This window comes from Zerene cesonia, unplaced genomic scaffold, assembly GCF_012273895.1.
Source record: "Zerene cesonia ecotype Mississippi unplaced genomic scaffold, Zerene_cesonia_1.1 Zces_u002, whole genome shotgun sequence".
Classification (NCBI taxonomy): domain Eukaryota; kingdom Metazoa; phylum Arthropoda; class Insecta; order Lepidoptera; family Pieridae; genus Zerene; species Zerene cesonia.
The window spans coordinates 1,685,553-1,705,116 of record NW_024045132.1 but is presented as its reverse complement, the minus strand read 5'-3'; the positions used below and the strand labels follow the sequence as shown (position 1 = coordinate 1,705,116).

General features: G+C 32.5%; 1 protein-coding gene across 1 annotated transcript; it reads left to right on the top strand.

The window, feature by feature from the left end:
* The first annotated feature begins 9,498 nt into the window (after positions 1–9,498).
* On the top strand, positions 9,499–13,580 carry LOC119838286. Its single transcript, XM_038364154.1, has 8 exons — positions 9,499–9,641; positions 10,423–10,671; positions 11,004–11,272; positions 11,437–11,623; positions 11,987–12,086; positions 12,284–12,388; positions 12,803–12,958; positions 13,527–13,580. Exons 1-8 carry the CDS (start codon positions 9,499–9,501, stop codon positions 13,578–13,580), a joined length of 1,263 nt encoding a protein of 420 aa, XP_038220082.1.
* Positions 13,581–19,564: the final 5,984 nt, after the last annotated feature.

Here is a 19,564-nt window from a genome sequence, read left to right as displayed (position 1 = left end):
AGCTCATTTTTAGTGTAAGTAAATTAATTTTTAATATGGAAAAACGACATAATTTTGAAATATAAATAAATAAGTGTTGCATCACGTCATATTTCAGTACAATATCGAATTTTTATTGGTAGGCTTTCTATCTTAATCACAATATGAACAAACAATATAGAAACCTAAATATTTATTGTGGGAGTCGAGCACGCTTCGGCACGAATTGGGCCAGCTCGCACCGGGGAAGTACCACACCCCCACAGAAAACCGGCGTGAAATAGTGGCATGCCACTGTGTTTCGTACGGTGAGTGGGGGAGCCGGAGGCCCGTTTCCTTTTCCTCACCCGTCCTAGTCCATTCCTTCTGTCCAGTCATTAATCCTTTCCTTTTCCCTTACCCCATAAAAGCGGGCAGCGCATTCACAGAGGTACTACCTTTGCGAATGTTTATGGGCGGTGGTGATCGCTTTACATCAGGCGAACCACCAGCTCAGCTGTCCGCTATAACATATAAAAAAAAAAAAAAAAAAAAAAAAAATAACACCATGTTTTTATAATCCATTTGGGCTAGAGCAAAATAGTCTCAAGGCAAAGATTAAATAAATGTATCTGTAGGTAATATAAGTGGTGCTAAATCTTAAGACTGGATAAAGACGTTAATTGAGGGTCGCTAGCTTTTTACGTTAGAAAACGATTCCCGAGAGGCGGTTGGCTGCTTGCAGCTTTTACTTAGTGATTAGCTATTAATAGATTATAGGAATATGCAGTTTATTTCTTACTATAACTTCGAATATTATTTAAATAACTAAGCATCATAGTGAAACAAAAAAAAGGTTTTATAATATAGAATTAAGATAAACTCATATGTGGATGGCAAAATTAACCTCACATTCTACCAGGAGAGCAGAATAACGAACAGATAATTGAAATTATGACATCACGTCATTGGGTGATACTTATGACGTCACTGAAAATACCTTTTGCACATTTCTGATAAACTAATACATGCGATGGTAAAAATTAATGCTACCAGGTGAGCAGAATAGCGAAAGAGATGATTGAATTGTGACGTTAAACTTCCAGCGAAAATTAGCTAGTGCAAGTTACAAGGTTACTGAACATACGCAGCGTATTTCTGTCGACCTATGAGATATTTGATAAAAGTATATGATCCTAAATCGACCCTACTTGAGATCTGAGATCATTCATTAGGGTTCATGTCATCAGCTGCAATAGCGGAAATTCTTTTTTTTGTTATATTATTAAACATCAAGTGTGGCAAGAAATACTTACTTATTATTGTTCGCGAACATTTTCCTGATGTACAGTAATATGTTAAATACATATAGCTTTTGACCTAGACGCAAAACCATCTCGTTGTGAATTTTTTAAGTGACAGTGACAATGCTTCAACGCGAACTGGGTCACACTTGCACGATCGAATGCGTTTCATGTGATTAGTGAGGGTACTACGTCACGTAATTAAACTATAGTTGATTAGAATATACATGACATCGAATTACGTACGATGTTTTGATGTTTGATCTTAAATTAAAATAAAATCGAACTTAATCAAGATGAAATGGAATTCACCTGTGTTTGTGGGGCAAAGGCATTCTTATATCTTATTCTTCATATCGCATACACCATCTAAAAACGCTTGTTATAATCCGCAATGATATTAAGTTATAATGAATGAAATTTCTTTGCTACTTTATTCTGTGAAATTTCACAGAATAAAGTAGCAAAGAAAGAATTCTACGATAAGGAAACGAAGCTGTTTCATATGTTGTGGATCTATACGTACCTGTATATACCCATTTAAATCCAGCCCAGCCCAACATTCAGCAAGATATAACAAAATATTTCAAGAGCACTAACTAACTTTACATACTTCGAACATTACGGTAGAATAAGTTATTTTATTTACATATAGTATAACGCCTTCATATTTATATCTAAAAACGCTTGTTATAATCCGAAATGATATTAAGTTATAATAAGTTTAATAAATTAATCATGTCAGCAGGGTAAGTTCGACTGAAAGGGAACAAACTCGAGTGTGATACCTCTTCAGCCTGCGCCGAGCAGATAAGTCACGTATTCATTACGCTAACTTTAGGCCATTGTGTGCTCCATGCTTTCCAAACCAGACTTCTTATGAGATTACCTTATAAACGCGAATATATTTAACTGCTCTGGCATAAACGATAGGCGTATTGTTTGTTGCTACTCGACTAGCAATTAATACACCAGTGTCAGGTACCGTTGAAAGCTTTTGATATTAGTTTTTCACTCCTGCAGGGGTCTATTTATAGAATCGTGACTAAAGCCCCCAAACGTATAGACATTTTTCAATGCGGATTTATTTGACTGCCCTATGAATGCCCGTTTAATCGGAGATATTGTTTCGTATTTTTCTATGATATTCAGGTGTTTTAAGTTCATCTGAAATAATTGGCTTATGTATGTAGGAATATCTAAAATAAGGTGATATAAATTTTATAAAAGCGCAAATGCGTTTACTTCATTTAATCAATTTTAATTTAGTCTGTGATTGTATTGTCTGACTATGGTCCTAATGAAATAAGTGAAAAACAAAAAGTCACACAATACATATCCAGGAAAATGCTCACACAGAGAAAGGGAAACACTATCGAATTTATCAAATATTTTGCTAATAAAAGCATTACATTTTGAGTTATTACATTTAGAGAAGGTCATTAATATTTCGGTCCAAAATAAAAAAAAACGATTATATTGTAGAAAGAATACACGGGGGTATAATAGCTTAGAAAGGTTATTGAAGTTATCTTAAGCTTTGCTTTCATGCTATCTGTACGTTTTATGTATTACCGTAATGTTCATCTTTGTGTAATATTTTTTCATACATTTTATTTAAAATGCATTATCACACAGGTATATAGGTAACATATTTATAAATTACTAGCTGCGCCCCGCGGTTTCACCCGCGTAAGTCCGTATCCCGTAGGAATATCGGGATAAAAAATAGATGTTGGCCGATTCTCAGACCTACCCAATATGCTTACCAAATTTCAGAGGAATCGGTCAAGCCGTTTCGGAGGAGTATGGCAACGAAAACTGTGACACGAGAATTTTATATATTAGATGTTTCATATGACATTACTACAAAGGTCGATTTAAATCAACGTGTTGTACAAATATATTTTTCCAATCAAACATATTTTTAATAGGTAATAAAAGCTATCCACAAACCTTCCTATAACTGTTGAGAACCAATACAGTTAACTGTTGGCCTTTCGCGCTTTTTTATCATGAAACTTGTATTTGGTTCATATCAAACGAGCTCAGCACGTAAAACACTTACACAAAGACCGTGAAGGTAAACGAGGACAATGACGTTTCTCTCCAAGGCCGCCCCTAGCTGCCAAAAACATGCATCAACTTTCCTTCTTTCGCACATAGTGCATAAATATGCGAGTCTCAAGAGAGGCCGGTATGTGAAAACGCCTAAATATTTTATACGGGTCTGCTAGAGAATAGAACACAGGCAGATTGATGGAACATTTACAAACCAAGTGCGTGTTTATAAGCTAAGTAACGTCTTGGGATCACGATATTTAATTAGATTGCAGTGAGATGGGATTTATTTTAATGAAGAAAGCGTTTGTTTGTCTATGCTGAACGCATAATAAAGCCACTAAGCAGAAGCCTAAATGATAAAACATAAGAGAATATAGAGAGAAATGCGTAAGATCCTTGATCTAATAAATTATAGTACGGTCAAAAGTTAAGGCATCTCAAAAATTAAAGGAGTTGTAAAAATTGATACAGCTTCAACAGGAATTGGGTCACATTCGATGGAGTGCCAATCAATCACGATTTCAAAAGATTATTAAGAAGTGGCATATTCATATTTCACAGCATGCTTCACCGTTTTACATTAATAGGGAATTGGACTTATATTCTCGATTGTCCCTTTTTACCTAATGTACTTTAGCAAATATTTTATTTAACTTTGTCTATCACTCTTATATCGGGATAATTATTTTGGCATAACAATTTAAACATCTACAACTACTTCACAATGAAAATAGCTCGAATATGCTGTTTATATGTCCTGTTTTAAATCCTTTGGAATAACATTTGTTGACTGTGTGTGTTTGTGATATTATATTATAACACACATTCTTTACGTCGAACATAATTCTCCAATCTTCTCATATTTACACAGGCAATGATTACTAGACAGGGCTAAATAATTATTTGATATATTTTCAAAATTGTTCAAGATACGGTGTTAAAATGTACCCTTGTACACATTTTATGCTAGGTCTAAAAAACTGGTATAGAACTCAAAATAGGGATAGAGAAATAATCTGTATGGTAAACGATCTTCGCTATTTATCGTGACACAGTGAGCGAAGCGGGCGGATATCTAGTATCTTATAATACCTCTGCATATCCTAATTTGACTATATAGATATGAATATTGTGCAGAAACAGTAACTTAGCCCCTGGGGCAAGCATTTAGCCCCGATTATCTGAGAGAGTGTGCTAAGTGGAAACCTCCACGGTACGAGTCCGAACCAATTTATGTTGAAGCAAAGCTCTATTCCCATTATAAAAAGCTTTTATCAATAAAAAACAGTACGACGTCCATTTATAAATAAAAACTGCACATTCGAGCGAGTGCCCAGTTTTCATATTAGATGTATCTATTTTGAAAAATCATTTTTCCGTTTTTAAAAGTTTTTAAAACGAATATAACTCTACACTTTTTTCCATTTAAATCACTTTCACTTTTATTTACCGTTTTTAATAAAACTTGATTCCACTGCATTATTTATGTTGTATTGTGCAAATATGATCGTTTTACAAACAAACCAAAGTATTTTTTCACTAACTGAAGTAAAACATGGATTTAATAAATACATAGAAATCTCACTCATAAACCGTCATTGCGAGAAGTATAATATTAAAACAAGATTGTCTTACATTATAGAAGTACACGCTCCCCTTCCACAAGGATAAAAGAAAATAATATATTCTTCATGTTGTATACTTACCTAGGAATAACAAACAATACATTGGTACATACAGTACCCAAGATGCACGAACAAAACATAACCTTCCCTGAAATTATGAACTTCCAAATCAAATTTCAGCCGTTCCTCCGAGTTGAAATACGAAGCGAAGTCTTGAAGCCGTGCAATAATTGGCGGGTAACATGTGTTATGATATAATTGGCAGTAAAACGTGGCGGCAGGCAATCGCTCTCTGCCGGCCTCAACAACGCATTACGGAACACATTAATTTTTCACATCCGCCCCCAGTATATAATTGAGATTTCCCACCTTCACTCCACCACGGAGTCCGTTTTCAACTTAATTTACGCGCTTCTGCTCGGATTTCCTGGACTGTGAATTTTCAAGCCTCCGTACGATGTGTACGTTTAAGTACACATAGCGGAACATTTTTCGAATAAAATATAACATTTTCACATTTTAATTTTAGGTATATTCGTGAAACTAAATATTAGGGAAAGCTTTTTTCTTATTTCACAACATAAAATGGTTATTTAAATAAGTTGTATAAATGTTGCTTATATAATTTCGTTGAATAATTTAAAACATTCATTTTAGGATGAATTTAATGCCTAATTAGAGAGAACAATATGTACAAATAACATCGTTGCTAAAATATATCTAATTAAAGGAATCAGTCTGGTACAATTCACCACTAACTCAGTCTTTTATTAGAAAACACAGTTATTAGAAAACAAAAGTTCTATAAGTCGCAACGGATCCCGAATAAACGAAGCGACTAATTCGTATAACAGCTTATGATCTCAAATTAATTGCCAATTGAGTCCGATACTACGATCAATCCTCGGAGTCCCACTCACTACGGAAATATTACGTCACTTAATTAATAATTACATATATTTATAGAATTATGCACAAAAATAGGCACACAAAAAATAGTCTGAATTTCTCCCATATTCACAATACAAGAAATGTAACATTGAAATATTGAATGTATTAAAGTATACATAAACTGGAAGACATAATGGTGAATGGAAGAAATCCAGTAATCTTCTATGATGTTGATAATTTATTAGACTACTTTAACACAAATAACTTAAATTTTAATTAAAATTTAAAACCTAGGTGCTGCAAATTTATTTTATTTAAAGTCGATACTATTTAAGTAAACCTTTTAATAGTTATAAAAATTCGAAACAGATCCAAAACTGGCTAATAAATGGTCATGTAAAAGTGAGAAAACGCACCCGTTATTATGTAAACATGTCTACAACGTTGATTCAACTACTTTAATGTCCTAGTAACCATGAACTCATTAAAAATAATAAATTTTAGTAGTTTATGAACATATTTATGAGAGGGAGAAATAAGGAATCGACTGTTTTTCGCTGTATTGAGTTGATTAATTGAAAACTTATCAACACAATACAGCGTTCCTTATTTAATTAATGATTTATGTAAAAACGTCAATATTTTTTACGAAACGGCATCCTCTAATTAATTTCCACCAGAGCTTAGATTAGATTAATTAATTCATGCAATTCACCACCGATATCAATAAATCAATTAACATTCAATCTAATTAGGATATAAACTTTTTAACAGCGTTTGTTTATTCGTAATAAATAACTAACTTACAGTCTTATTGGGTTTCAATATGTATAAAATTAATATAATTTACTTTTACGTTTGCATGAAGCGTAAGTATTAAGATTTTTTTAATAATGTGAACACTGTATGGGACAACATTTTGATTAATATGATACCTATAATCTTTTGAAATCGATAACGGGCCCAGACTCGCCTTATGTAGCCGATAAAATTGGTATTATTACGAAAAACAGTTATTCGAGAAATACAACTCACAACATTACGTTATAAATTACTTATTATTGGATACAATGAAAACCTTGTTACCTATTAGTTCATTTCAGTGTGATTCAAAATTGGAAATATTTTAAATTGTACATTTAGAGCAAATTTGAAAGGTAATATGCTGTTAACGTGATAATCAGAACATCCATTTGCAAAATAGTTTTAATGAAAATTGTTATGTAAAACAAATAACAAACGCATCAGCAAATTTACAATTGCTTCAAAATCGACATTATTTCCTGCGCTTAAGAGCTACAAATTCAAAGCTAGCATAATAATTAAGTCTCTAATAGAAATACCGGTAACATAAAGCCACGGTTTAACGGCCACCAGCTGCGTCTACTGAGTTGTAAGTGTTCGACTTAACGTTCTAGCTATTACAATGCAATTTGCTACATTGTTATATAAGGTTTCTTAGTCTTCAGTCATATGTAAAGGGTTTTTCGTTTAGATTTTTTTTTAATATCATAGTCGGCAATGAAGCTGGTAGGTCACCTGATGGTAAGCGCTACCTCTGCTCATGAACATTTGGAGAGGTGTAAGGTCGATTGCAGACCTTACGCCTCTTTAAATGGATTGCCGACTGCAAATTGGAAAGGGTTTAGGAAAGGATTGAAGAAAGGAATAAAGGAAAGAACTGGGAAAGGTAAGGAAGAGGATATGGGCCTACGGCTCCCCCACTCAGCGAACGAAACACAGCAGTATGCTATTTCACGCCGGTCTTCTGTGGGGGTGTGGTACTTCCCCGGTGCGAGCTGGCCCAATCGTTCCGAAGCGTGCCCGACTACCACATACACTAATGGCAACAAACAATAAGTTTAAGTGATAACAGCACTATTTTTTTCATGAGAAGACTTGATGGCATTAATATGGTGCATAATTTGTTTTAGTAACCTGTTGTTTCATGAAGGATCACTTTCGTTATCATTTACGCATAAACAGGGCACAATCTTATGAAGCGAGTTATGTTAGCTTTCCTCACAACAAGAAAGCAAGTTAGAGCGGATGAGATGTTAGGAAAGGATTGCCAATAGAATTCAAGAAATCGATCGGAATTCGAATTGATACAATGATTGAAATAATTTTTCATATAAGTTGCAATTTGAAGTATAAATAAACATTTCAATAGATGACGTGGGGGGAAGTCGGCACACTTTACCGAAAGAGGAGAAGAAATTCGATTTCTCAAGTGCAATCATGGGTACATCACCACTGATTGGTGAAGGACACGTATGAAATTCGCTTCGTGTTCGAATTTTTATAATCTGTATATTTTTTCAAACTTTTAACTACTGCCTTTAAATAAATGAAATTTGAGTTTCTAGGAAGATTGAATTTAATTAATAAATTTGATATCGAGATAATCATTCAAGATATATTAGTTTTTTCATCATAAATCTTAACGTATGTATTCATAGTCGAGAAAGTATTGTATAGTAGGTACACTTATGTTTCTTTTTCATAACAACATGGCTATTAACAATCTGCTATGCTACCCGTTTTATAATATTGTATATCAACTTTATTCAACACTAAAATTTCACTTTAAATCCGTTTCATGAAAAAGAAAGCAATTACTTACAAAACATTAAAAAAATTCCGTTGAAACATCGTTATGAAAAATCACAAAGAAAAGCGTATGAATCTTTCAGAAGGTAGAACTTTTTATTACGGTGTCTAAAGTTGGGTCGCTATTCATTAATGTTTCATAATTGCAGTGAAAGAACATTTTTACAACTACTTGGTACAAGACAGAGCTCCTGGCGATAGACGACGCTACAATTTGGCCGTTGAAATTATCCGGAAAGTATTGTCGTAATAAAAGACAAGATATTTGAGCAAATTATCACTGTCGCGATAAACCATCGCTAACTGCTCTAATAAATATCGCAATAGACATTTTGTATTTGATGTTGTTATATCTCAGAAACAATATATTTTAAAGTAAAAATTTATATCAATTTAGTTTATTTCTATGAAACAATGCAATATCCTGGCTGGAGGATAATTCACATTTTCGAAAAATTCTTATTAAATCTTCGTCTTTGATCGGTGTATAGTAAATTATTATCAAATATCCAGGTTAAAACCAGAATACAGTTTATACTTTGGTATAAAACGTTTTCGTAGTAAAGTATATTAAAAATAAAAAAATATGAAGATTGTCACATGGTGATTAACATGCTATAGACAACAATGGCCTTAGCTTAATTTTTTTCTTGCCATAAGTTCCTTTTTTACTGTTGTACAAAAGAATATAAAATCATATTTGGATAAAATGTCATATCATACATAATATTATTCCCAAGTCAATATAATCCATGATATTATTTTGATAGCATCGTATTTGGAATTTATTACGGATAACGATTCGAAATAATTTTACAAATGAATTTAATTGTTTTCACACACGAGTTCATATACTATTAATAGCAATTGGATTGAAAATAACATTTGCTATTAAAGTTCTCTTTACAGTTCTTATGATTTTATATATATAAATTCCATACGTAATCAGTCCCATTATTCACATTAGTATTTCTATGTAATTTAAACTCCTCTATAAGAGCTCAGTTGATTCCCATATTAAGTACATAACATATTAAGTCAGCATGTTCAACAGTATTAAGAAATTTTATAACAAGGATAACTTCGATTATTCGCACGGCTATGTGGACCCTTTCAAGTTTCACAAAACCTGTTATATGTTCCTCAAAGCCTTTCAGGTTGTGGATCAACCTATCCCAAAATGGACGTGAGTAGAAATTATTATTTTTTGAAGTCCACATCAAAAATAAATACTTATTTTATTTGATTTGATAGCGTGGAAAATGTTTTTTAATGTATAATACTTGAATTGTACTTTGTTATCCAACTGATTAGGATCGTCAATAACCTTCATATGTCAAATGTAATTTTAAAAAACACGAATTATTTGGAAAATCTTCAAGTTTATTTAATTTCGCTTCCTTTGAACTAAAAATAAGTGTCATTGGTTAATTAAGATGATTATTTGGGTTGAATTAATAGCTGAAAATGGCGCTAAATCGATCCTATTTTTAGTAGGATCACATTGTACCTCTTTAAAAGAACAAAATATCTTTCTTTTTCAAACAATCTTATGTAAATATGAATGTATTTCTATGATGATATATAATATGTACTTCTATTTTTGTATGTTTTATATATATCTATTGTATATATGTATTTAAAATGTTGTAATCGCACCTATTACCCATATACTTATATTTTCCACAGCTTCTCCTTGACCACCAGGTTGTCTGGAAGAGATCGCTTAGCGATAAGACCGCCTGTTGTGCACGTGAATGTTTATGTTTTAATGTATATATATTTTTTGTTACTTTTTATAATCATTTGGTGCACAATAAAGTGTTCTTGTTTTGTTTGTTTGTTTGTAATTCTCTTGAAAAAACAATATTTCGAAAATAAAGACTAGTATAGATTCTAAAGGCGATTTATTTGTTAGAGAGTCTTAAACGCAGTACTCGCGTAATGCATAATATCTTTGATTCCAGATTTATTTTGAAAACGTTCATACTGTTCTGCGGGGCTAGCGCTCTTCTTATGCTAACTATATCACTGTACCATGGGATTGAGAGCCGCGACATAGCTCACATAACCGAAGCGGGGACGTATGAGTTGATTATGTTGTATAAGCTTTTAATCCTGTCGTGCACTAAATCGAATTTGTTAGACTATCACAATTTACTAAGAATTATACGAGAAGATTTTCAGTATGTGTGTAACAGAGGTAGCAAATACAGGTACGTAACAATGGAAATTAGTTATGTGATTAATAAGAATATATTGGTAGCTGCTCGCCCTGGCTTCGCGTGGAATGTCGGACTTTACTATGTAATTTTTCATAATTTCATCTAACCGAACATCTCAATAACCAAAACATAATTATATTCGTTGAGGCGTTCTTGAGTTATGATTAGTATAACAAACACGACTCTCCTTCTTATATATAGATATATAGATAGCATCGATATTGCTACTGGTATTTAAAAGCAAATAAATCCGAATATCATTTTTGTCCAATTATAATAGATTTAAACAAGAAATTAATTGGTTAGTTTTCACAATTTTTCAGAACAAGGTTTTTTGAAAACCAACTCACTATTTGGAAGGTCTGTCTATTCAGTATCCTGTTCATGGGATCCGTTGGGCTCGGAATGATGATATTCTCTGTTACTGCATTATTGTGGTATTTGTCTTTTCACAATCCAGAGTTAAGTGGAAAGCGTCCTTTACCCTTCCCGTTCTGGGCATTCGAAACGGATTTCGGGAAGTCACCATTGTACGAAATATGTTTGATTTATTCAAATATGTGTGTTGTTGCATACATATCGAATTACTTGTGTAAGTATTGAAGTTTTACGTATACGAGCCGTAGATACAATTCTAAGATTGTTACGGGAATTCTCAACCTGTAGCATTTTGTGTGTGTGTATATTATACTATGACAATTTTATTAACTATTTAGCATAGATTCGTTGATAAGTAATCGTACAAAATGTTGACAGTTATGATGCAGATCCAAATATTATGGATAGGCGAGATTGCGACCAAAGCAGATTTAGTTATTTGGAGCATCGAAGATCTAATGAAAGGAATCCGTCCAGCGGTCAACAAACGAGAGCAATATTACTTTTCGACTTTAATCAAATACAGAATGTCTGAAATTTTACGGTTGCATCATTCAATGATTGAGTAGGTTGTTTATAATAGTTTATTGATATCCATGTAACCTTTCAAATTATAACTGAATTTGTGGGACTATTTCGTTTGTACTGTTGTCATTTCAAATTCAATGTTTGACTGAAGCCTATAGCACTTGTGTATGTCTATCCAACGGTGAATTATTTTTTTAAATCGGGCCAGTAGACCTTGAGCATAGCGCGATCAAACAAACGAAAAAAATTTAGAAAAGTGCCTCCTTTGATGCGTATAATAAATGAAATATACATTTTTACTTGTAAATTATGTATGTCCTGTTAGATAATAATATATGTTAGATACGAGATATGAGATGGATTTAATTGTACATAATAAAAACAAATAATTTATTTTCAGTCTTATGATGTACTACGCTCGGGTTTACACAAAATTATTAATGTTCGAGCAAAAAGTTTGTGCACCCGTGGTTTGCCTGAGCGCCTACTGCACCACAGAGGTTACAGCTTAGTTACTGCAAACTGTTTTTAATTCACTTGGCGGGAAAACTACGTTTCTTTGTTGGATTATAAAACTTACAGCTTAACAACGACTATTCTTTTTCTTTTAGATTTGTATCAATTTTTTAACTTTTGTATAGAGTTTGATTAATTCTACAGAAAAAAACAAATTTGCACGATTTTTCATATGTTTCAGAAACTTCAAGATGGCCAGTTTAATCCAATATCCATGCTGTTGTGTATTGCAACCATAATATCCGTGTTTATACCGAGTTACTTGTGCAATTTCCTGTCTCTGAAGGTAGATTTGAATTATATATTTTTAATTAGCATGTAGAAATGGTGTTTGAAGAAATACTATTGACAACAAATACCGATGCCGCCTGACAGTTGGGATTCTTATGGCGATTTACAACCAATCTGAATCAAGAAATTGTATACCGCAAATCTCAGGATATCTTACAGACTGAATATCCTCCTAAAATCCAAAAATTCATATAATTTATCCATTGTTATAATGTGGGTTACATTTCTAGACTATCGTATATAATAAAAAAATCTATATCTAGTTAAAGTTTAAATATTTTCATTATAATGAACTTTTTTTCAGAAAGCGAAGTCAGGCAATTTCCAAATCTGTTTTTACAATGAAAGTTTTGTGTATATTTTAAGAATATTATTTAAAATCATGTTCATTTGACTATATGTTATCCAGGTAAGTTCGATTGGCTTTGCGTGTTGGAATATTCCGTTTTGGCAAGCGACGCCAGTGATACGCCCCTACTTAGTCCTCATTATGCAACGGTCTTTGCGACCCCTGCCCATTAAAGCGCCTGGCTTTGAAGAGGTATCTATTGAAACATTTTCAAACGTAAGTTAGTTTGAATTTTATTTTAGTCGTGCCACCTTTAGTTTATAAAAATGGAAAAAAAAGGAACGCATATCGAGTTATTATTATATCTTGAAGTGTATCTTAGAGTGCACACTGAAAAACTGAAAATTTGGTTTCATCGCCAATATTAATGTAATAAAGTTATTTTTGTTACATGTTTATTGGTAATTATCAAACGGGCTATGTTTGAAACATTATATAAAATATCACATATTATAGAAAATTATCAATATATTAATAAAGTTTATATAATCATATATACAAAGGCAATCATGGTAGCTTTGTGAGCTTACCAGATTCTGATTAATTGACATAGTGCGGTTAAGTGAAGGCAAATTAGGGAAGTTCATCAACATTTTTGTTTTTATTCAATTTATTCTCTCCGATCTTCTTTTGTTTTATGTTTCATATAAGAACGTAGCTCCAAATGGTAATGGTAATTGGTAAAACTTTTGCCATATCGTAAAACCGCGTTAACAATGTAAAATAAAATTATTTATAAAAATTTCGTACATTTCTTTTTATATATCGTAATTTTTATTTACAGAAAATGGCTTCAGCGTATTCCTTTTACAACATGCTCAGACAAGCAAATATTTAAGTTCAATATTTATTATATTGTCGGTATGGCATTGACTACACAACATTATGAGCACAAGAGTAGTTAAAGTTCTAAAGCAATATAAATTGTATTTTTGTTTTAAACTGTCTTCTATTAGTTTTTCATTTTATACTTATATAAAGCTTTATAGATAAATTCTACAAAACAAAAAATTTTTACTGAATACGAAAATTTGTAAGGATGGATGTCATAAATTGTTTCACGAAATGAATGGTTTCTAATTAAAATTGTCATGGCTGCCATTATAGGATACTATTCCTGAAATAAAATCTAATAAAATGGGTGGGTAAAAAGTCTAATTTTTCCATTTAATAAAAGAGAAGACGCATACTGAAGCTAGTTTTCGTTAATACTAATTTAGGTACGAAGAAATACTTATTAAATATAATAACAAAGTTATGTTGAACCTACGTAATCTATTTGCATCTAGTGTCTTCAGTAAGTTAAAATTTTCATGTATTTGTACACTCCTGGATATTCTACCGATAACTGTAAAAGTGAAGAGATATTAGGACTATTCATCACATTATACATTTTTTAAATTCATTTTCTGTTTTAGGTTTTGTTTCTAACAATGTTGGCAATGGCTTTAATAATTATAAGTACATGCTTTTATACTAATTAAATTTGCGATACATAATCATTCAATACCAATGCAATGTTTTATACTTTACCTACAATTAATGTAACATTTGTGTTCATGCCATCACAATAAGGGCCAATCAGGGGATGTATGGGAACAATAGATAACGAAACATTGTAAGGCATGGAGTGTTTGTCTCGTATGAGGCTTCATGAACAATATCTCTGCCTACATGTTGATGGCTTCCTTGTATATGTACCTCTTGTCATACTCTAAATTGTTTTATGCCTTATCACGACGGATATATTTGTTAAATAAACACATTAGAAATGAAATCCCTTGCGTGTACAATAAACTCGCGAGGCGAATAAAATATCATTGGAATTCTTTCTTAATAAAAAGATTCGTTTGTTCTGTTTTTGCTCTATTATTTACTAATAAAAACTTATTTGTAATTATTATGCACGATTGGTTCCATAAACGCATTAGAGATCATAACGAAATGTATTCCATTTGAAAGGAAAACAATAAGACGAGGCAAAGGAATAAACGTTATTGTGCCGTTTCTATGAATTCCTTGTATTCAGAAAAATGCAATGTATTTTTATTTTACGTACCCGCTTTGCAATAAGTCAGAGTCAAGAGCCAATAAACAGATAATAAACAAGGCATTTTAGAGTGCAATATCGAATATAACACGTAAATTATCATGCTCCAACGAACATTGAAAATAGACAAGGAGAAAAGAGGCGAGCTTTATCCAATAATAATTCTCACTTGAATCGCTCTATTTGCCGTCGCACGATCTGATATTGAATATGGATAAAGTGAATTATATTCGGAGTGGCGGGTAGCGTCGACTTGCAGAGTTTCAGATAAGAGGATTACTTACAACTTATAATTGGTTCTCCCTATTCAAGTGAAAAAGAGAAAAACCCAGCGGCATTCGGAGCACCTCTTCAGTTCTAAGATAAAGATCGCATTTTTCTTTAGACCCGCGATCTTCTTAGATTAATTCTCAATTAATGTTAACTTTTCTAGGAACAGTAAGATGGCTAGCTTTACCAAAATAAACTTCAGTAAGTAAGTACCAACCTTATCATTTGAATTTGACTTTTTTACTACAAAAAGAAAAGCAAGTGAGAATTGCTCTTAAATAAATATTTCGGTATCTACTTCATCATTTTTCTATTAGTTTGGTCTATTCTTTTATGCTTCATCATCATCATCAACAGCACAAATCTGATCCGACCGCTTACTCATTCCTGAGGGTTCTGGCCATAATCCATGTGGAGTAAATTGGTACGTGTCACGTGCTTTGGATTTTCCTCATTATGTTTTTCTTCATGGCTTAGAGTGCAAGTAATAAGCTGATAAATCAATTTATAACCTGTAGGCTCTCCTTGTCTCGAATCTCCGACACTTCGTCCGAATCTGAGATCCTCACCACTGAACCACTGTATGCTATTACCTTTGATGTAATTAATAATGTCCTCTATCAAGAAAGCAAAATTAATAGGAAACAGTTGGAAAAATAAGCATGATAGTCCATGAAAGCTTAAAAACACCAGCAAATATATGAAATGTTCATTTTATATCGCTTATTAAGTAGGTATGAGACAAAATAAAGATAAAAATCAAGAGTTGGTTGAAAGTAGATACGTAATTGAATAAAAATGCGAATGAAAGCTAATCTTGTTTCACGTATGCATCCAACAACGTGAATCGTAAATGGATAATAAAATGAACGAGGCGATAAAAATGTTCCACATGCGACAATTTTCCATCATAATTTCTTTATTGATATTCAAAACTTAGTTTTTAAGACCTGAGTAAAAATCTCACTAACAGACTGCATATTTTTTGTATCCCTCTTATCACTTAGGGTATAAAAAAAACAACCTAATTTTGGATATAACAAAAAAAAAATAGGTTATGCATCCCGAGGAATTTGGCAGCTAAAACTATTACACGAGAGTTTTATACTAAATAAACGAATGTTTTTCTGTAACGAAATATGATATTGATTCTACTCAAAAATGTTGTTCTACTTAAACTATTAAGAGAAAGACATATACTATTATTTAAATGGACACATCAAACTGTCAGATTCAGACCGTCATTACTCGCCTTTCATTTTCTAAATTCTAGAAAAAATCTAGTGTAACACTAGATTTTTTCACTGGATATTCATAAAGGCGCGTTTCGAACGGTGTAATTACACAATGTAAAAAATCACATTGAACGGCCTGTTAGGAGTTGAGAGCTTGGCCATGTTTGTTAGTAACACAATTACCACACTGGCGGCGTCCTGCAATCTGAAGCCGATTCAATTAACATCAGCTTTTAAGTAAGGACAATAGGCAACTGCGAGGTTCCGAAGTTAACTAAAAGATTTGCTGACACAATGAATTATGTTTGTAATCAATTCGTACAAAACAATTATGAGAACAAAGCAAACTGTGCTAAATATTAGCGCTTTCTCGCTTGGAAATCTATAAAGAAATGTATGGTGGAGGGTCTTAATATATGTATTTTTTATTTTAGTTGAAATAGGTAGTTAATTGAATTATAATTGTCATCTTCTTTTGTTTACATATCTACATGAATAATATGATTTCCATCACACTTTATCACTTAGAAAAAGCCTACCTCATTTTAATAAGCTTTGATACAATTGATTTGTAATAGTAATGAAAGGATTCGGAATATTTGCTTTCCATAAATGTGTAAAATTACATAAAAAACGACTATCTGGACAAAACCGGGGCGAGCGGCAGGTATTTTATAAATGTGTTTAAACTTTTGACACAACAGCCCACTGTATATTAATAATTAATTAATAGAAAAATCTTTGAACAATATTTCGGATTTTGTTCTTGTTTTGTTGACCTTTATAAATGAGATGGACATTGTTATTCTGAGAGTGGTTTAAAATTAGTTCTCAATATCTTACTAGCTTTTCGCACTTGGCGCCGCCCGCGTGGTTATCAAAAAGTTATAGCGGTCAAAAATTTTACCCGTGTTGTTCCTTTTCCGTGGAATATCCGGGATGAAAACCGTTTCATGTCCATCTTGGATCCGAAACTATCTTTCTACGAAATTTTATCTAAATCGGTTAGTGGTTATATAAAGCGCAAAGAGACTTATAGACCGATAGACAAAGTTACTTTACCGTTTATGATATTAAGTAGGTATAAATTATTTGCTTATCGAAACAAAATATTTGCCAGCAATGTATTTGAAATTTACAACTATAATATAGTAGACGGTCATTTATCGGCTCAAAGATAAGAGCGATGAAAGAGAGATGAAAAAATAATTAGCTTAATTGGTTGAGAATATTGTGATTTATTTTTATTTATTTGGATATAAAGTTACTAGCATAACCTAATATCCAAATAAATAAAAATTACCTGTAATTTCACACTATGTGTTTGTTTGGAAGTGTATCTGTCTCCTTTTCAGTGACATTGATTGCTTCACAATATTTATTCTATTCTAACATATTTTTATTGTGGCAGTCGAGCACGCTTCGGCTCGAATTGGGCCAGCTCGCACCGGGGAAAACCGGCGTGAAATAGTGGCATGCCACGGTGACTGTGGGAGCTGGAGGGCCTTTTTCTTTTCCACATCCACCCAGTCCATTCCTTCTTTCCAATCGTCATCCTTTCCTCTTCCTTTACCCCTTTATCATGCGAACCACCAGCTCAGTTGTCCGCTATGGCATAAAAACAAAGAATAAAACAAAGTCTAACAAAATATAATTTGTTGTGTATAACGGTCATATTAAAAGACCTTTTTAGTGATTTTTCATAAAATTATCCTCTTTTGCAACCATTTCGGAACATGACATGTCAATTAAGATATTCTTCATACACCCACGAATAACCACACCAGTGCATACAGTATCCACACTCCCGGGCTGCTACGGACGGCTAGCTTTGTAATAGGTAAATTCAATTAATCTTTATAAAAGATTTTAATTACATAAAACCAGAATAATCAGATTTTCAGGTTTTTCTTTTATTATTAATGTTTGCCGACGTAGAACATCTCCTCCCTCCCTCCTCCTCTTCATGGAAACCTTGTTAAAACAATACAAGTGCTATCCTAGCGTTCACCCCTTGATCTTTGTAGGGAAATTTTCATTAATGAAGATGTGATTGGAAAAAGTCGATTAATGAAGCGATCAGACAGACAATCTTTTCTTTAATTTTAGGAATATCGTATGCAATAAAATCGTATGAAATGCTATTTATTTTCATCAACGTTTTTTTAAGTTTTTAAACTTATATTTCGCACTATATAAAAAAAATCACATTAACTTTGACTTTTTTTGTAATTTTTTATATACCGATAATAAAAAGCTTACCATTTTACCTAGAAGGATGTAGTATCTATGGAAATGCTATCCCCATTGAACCCGTCATAATCAAGAACTAGCGGATGTTTAAAAATCGGTTTTATCGGACTACATTCGCAACATACCTAAGTATTGACAATTACACAACAAAGTGTTTGCTCTTACCACTTTTAACATGATATAATAATACCTGGGTACTTGTATCGAAACCAGTCATAGCTTTATCAGAATAACGGATACATATTTACAACTGTTAAAAGCAAGAGATGAGGTTTGGTTTAATATTCTAAAATACAGTGCTATCATCCAGCCCACGAATCGTATGTAACGAAACAATTTTTTACCGCCCATATTAACTTCGCTCATGTACCAGCACATTCACAATAGTGTACGTGGAAGTGGTATGTCAGATGCAGACACGTGACGCTGTCCAGCAACGATGAGTGACATCTTATTTCCTCAATGACACGTCGGAGTGCCGTCCATAAACACTATTTCAATTCAACATAGGAAATAATCCACATACAGTCGTGCCCTATTTAATACTCTTTTCATAGGAATGGAAATATTTGACCAGTAATAATTAGAATTGTTTCAATGATTGGCTGATTATTATTTATGCAAAATTTTAATAAATAGGGTTATTGATACCCCTAACATACTAAATATATAAATTACCTGTTTGACTTACAAAAACTCTTACGTAAGTATGCTTAAAGTTTAGAAAATTACCTGCCACGTAAGTCGAGTGATTTTCCTATCATAGAAAATAATTAACAATAACACTACGATAAAATATCATTTTCAAGAACGTGACGTCTTGTCCCCATTCTAGAGTATGAATGCATCCACATCTGCATCGATCGTGTTTTACTGAATGATTCTCTCTTTTTATAATTTTCTTACCTTCAACGATGAATTTAATAAATGTATTTTCTTTTTGCTATCGCAAATAACACGTAACGATGCATAATGTGAGAAATGCATCAGACTTACGGTCGGATTTATTAGTAT